The sequence below is a fragment of the Syngnathus floridae genome, chromosome 14 (genome assembly GCF_059516105.1).
Source record: "Syngnathus floridae isolate MCC-2025c chromosome 14, RoL_Sflo_1.0, whole genome shotgun sequence".
NCBI classification, from domain to species: Eukaryota; Metazoa; Chordata; class Actinopteri; order Syngnathiformes; family Syngnathidae; genus Syngnathus; species Syngnathus floridae.
The window spans coordinates 1948852-1952837 of NC_142426.1; the positions used below are offsets into that span (position 1 = coordinate 1948852).

The 3986-nt window shown below is 43.7% G+C and overlaps 1 protein-coding gene across 1 annotated transcript in view; it reads left to right on the forward strand.

Annotated features, from left to right (window-relative positions):
* LOC148386930 (uncharacterized) overlaps window positions 1–1374 on the forward strand; it is an 18315-nt gene extending 16941 nt beyond the window's left edge. Inside the window, exons 51-52 of the mRNA XM_088396479.1 lie at window positions 475–644; window positions 725–1374. Coding sequence (XP_088252605.1) covers window positions 475–644; window positions 725–800 — 246 coding nt within the window. The 3' untranslated portion in view covers window positions 801–1374. The remainder of the gene's footprint in view (window positions 1–474; window positions 645–724) is intronic.
* The last annotated feature ends 2612 nt before the right edge of the window (window positions 1375–3986 follow it).

The window sequence follows — 3986 nt, forward strand, 5'->3', positions numbered from 1 at the left end:
GACTGACTGACTGACTGACTGACTGACTGACTGACTGACTGACTGACTGACTGACTGACTGACTGACTGACTGACTGACTGACTGACTGACTGACTGACTGACTGACTGACTGACTGACTGACTGACTGACTGACTGACTGACTGACTGACTGACTGACTGACTGACTGACTGACTGACTGACTGACTGACTGACTGACTGACTGACTGACTGACTGACTGACTGACTGACTGACTGACTGACTGACAGACTGACAGACTGACAGACTGACAGACTGACAGACTGACAGACTGACTGACTGACTGACTGACTGACTGACTGACTGACTGACTGACTGACTGACTGACTGACTGACTGACTGACTGACTGACTGACTGACTGACTGACTGACTGACAGACTGACTTACACTGACTGACTGACACTGACTGACTGACACTGACTGACTGACTGTCTGTCTCCTTTGGGCATTGAAGCAAACAGGTGCTGGTGCAGAAGGCTCTTCCCAACCTCTAGTGTCTCCTGGCTCGTGCCTTGAACATTTCCGCCAAGTGCCATTCATAGAGTGTCACGGCAGGGGGACGTGCAACTACTACCCTGATTCGTACAGCTACTGGCTGGCATCCGTCCACCCTGATATGTTTCGGTACATTTGAAATATGGATGAAATTCTCCACTACTTGTACGTCAGATCCTTCATGCTTTTTTTTGTGTTTGTTTCTACAGTAAACCCATTCCCCAGACGGTGAAAGGACCTTCACGAGAAAACATAATTGGTCGCTGTCGGGTTTGCCGCAAGTAGTAGTAGCAGCAACCTGAAAAATGTGACGGATGTATAAATACTTTTGAGTGCACTTCCCCATGCTCCGGTGACAATGTTTAGCTTCATTTGGCCCGTCCCAGGAAGCATCGTGTAGGGCTACAGTTTGGCTCAAAATGATTCCACCTCTTCATGAGATCAAATGAAATCTTGACGAGTGACGACGAGACCTCGACTGGACATGCTCAATGTTTGTTTGCGTTCACAGCATGCAAGGGGCGGGGCCTTTTTGTAGTATATGGGCGGTGGGAGTCGGCATCAGTTAAAGTACAATTTACCTCATGCAGTCCATCATCTTTATTGTGCAAATGTGCCTTGGACTGCAGGCAATGAGAGGCGGCCCGAAAAGGTGCATTTTTACAGTTTTGGGAAGGTTCGATCAGAAAATCAAATCAGTATTGATTAAAACAGTTGTCATTTGCCCTTTACCGAAAGTACATCCGTGCAATAATCACGCTGTCCAACCAGCATCTTGATATACTTAGCACATCTGTTAGGTGGATTGGTAATTTGGCAAAGAAGTGCTCACAAAGAGAAAATGTTGGTCTGAAGAAACACTTGCATTTACATTTTGTTCTCTGTATGATGTACAATTAAACCTAACATTTTTCATACTTTGCGTTAAGGCCACAATTATTTTCATGATCATACAGTGCATTATCATGTTTTCACATATTCTTCCTTAACAAACACAAAAATGTAGCCTATCATTAATGGACACAAAAATCAAAGAGAATGAAATAAAGCAGTTATTGCACGACTACTAAAATCCTTCAAACAAAGGCAGAGTCCCAATAAATAGCACGGCAGCACACAAGCTGCCCCAGGAATTGGCTTGTCGTGGAAATGATGACTCATTCATTGCACTGGCTGTAAACGTGAATGACATGCTCTTGCTTGAGAATTCCTGCGTAGTTCAAATCCAAACTTGAACTCATCAGTGCCCTCACTTTAAAAGCTATTTTTGTAAATATGCCTGCATGTTTGACTTCATGTGCGTAACATAGCAAATAGTGCCAAATGCTCATGCTTTTCCACAAGACAAAAAGAAGCAATGTCTGCTCGCAGATTGAGCATATGTAGTTCATCACTGTGTGTTTCTGCTCTATTCGCCCAGAAAACGGTCCTCAGAGCAACCCCCCCGACCCTCCGCAAGGAGCAGTGATTCAAACCTGCTTCCCCATATCTGTCACCGCAATCAATCGATGGACTGACTCCCCTGCCATAGTTTACACTGAAAGCGACAGCATGCCCAAAACACAGTTGGCACTAGCGTATCCCTTGCAATTGATCGGTGGCAGTCGAGAAGAAGAAAAAGTCGTGTTACGTGAGTTTGCACATAACAAAGAGCAGCTGAGGGGGAGTTTCAAAAGCTGCCCCTTGATAAATGCGTGAACAGCTTCTTTTGTTTTTTCCAGTCTGAAATTTTGGATTTGCCTACTTCCCAGCAGTCTTCACTGCAACATAAAAGTGCACCTTGACATGAACAAGAAGTGTCATACTAAGCAGATGCTCTGCCGACAGGTGCCATGGTGAATTCAAGCCTAAGCTTTAAGAGCGCACGGCTGTCAGCTCCAAAGCGTGCGGCCTTAACCGTAGGACCAGTCATTCGACCGCAGTGCACTCACTAATTGTTATGGGGGCCGGATGAGGATGCTACACCTTTCGAATTGTTTTAGCATTCGAGTTGGTGGAAGCCTGTCAAGGGCACTCTGTTCCACATGCAGTACATGCATTCTGTGCATTCCTGCAATACTCTTCAAGACAGGGGAAAAAGCCACAAATGGCAGCAAATGAACATCTCCAACCAAGATCTTATCTCATCTCATTACTAAACTGTCCCCCACAAAATACCATTTCAAATGTACATATATTCACAATGTAGTACAGGGAAGTAGAAGAGACCTGGCGCAGGTGCAACTCAGTCATTTCCGCCATCTAGTGGTGAATAGTGATAACACAACCAAAAACTGTACACTGCATTGGAAAATTGTATAGGCTTTTTCCAAAAGCCCAAATTTCTTAAACCTCTGAAGTAAGCACACAACAAAAAAGGCTGTGTGATTTTCAAAAGTAAAACAATAACTACCATGCTGCATGTCAAAAAGAATAATGGTTAGGTCGTGCTTCACCATAAACATTGTAAATAGTGATAAGTATGTCTTCATTTCAACCCTGTTAAGTTAAGCAGAGCAGAAATCTCATTAGAGGTTGACACTAAAACTTACTGCGTGGAACAAATGATCACATGACCTTTATGGCCTCTAGGCTTCACGCAGTTTTGTGGATCCCACTTTATGACACCTGCGAGTTTCATGCCATCATTGTTTATTCACATGGGCGTTGGGCTTTTTTTCCGTATCATAGATGAGTTGCTTTTACCGCACACGTCAATGAGAACGGCTGCAAAACTAGCAACGTCATCGCCATATTTAAATAGCCTCCACCTTAAAGTCAGCCGGCCAGGCCGGGGTGGGGTGCACAGCTTCAACAGAAACAACAAGACAAGGAAAGATGGTGCACACTTTTTGCTTGGTGGCAATTTTCTGCTTGGTTTTGCCTGCTGTGGGGAAGCCACAAAGGCAACTGAAAGACTTGCAACTTGGCCAAGACCTACCATGGCTCACACAAATACAAGACAACCAGGTAAAAAGGCTTCAATATACAGATGGAACATTTATGGAAAATACGTACCATCCGAGAAATTCACTTTTTGGAGAGTGTGGGGAGCGACGGTGTACCTCGCACAAAATTCAGCAAGCCATATAAGGACATCCTGCCTGGATTTAGTGTCATTTTGGATGGATATAAAATTTTTTTTTAAAAAAGATGTATTATCTTCATTTATTAAGTTTCGTTTCCCCCGAGAGATCTGACGCGCTATCCGAGTCACCTGTCAGATTTTTGTCACCCTGATATGCACAGTCGTTCATCTGTGAAATTACAGTTTAGATATGGCAGATTTTGGATGAACGTCCCCGCTCGCGTTATGTGTGCAAAAGTTTTGAAACTGCGCAGACCGCTGCCGGTTCTAATTTACAGTTGAAAGGATTTGTCTTGACACATGCTTGAAATATTATTTCAAAGCAACAACAAAAGATGTGAATTCTCTCAATTTTACTGTTAAATAAAAGGGGATTTGATTTAAGGACAATCTAATTGTAAGAA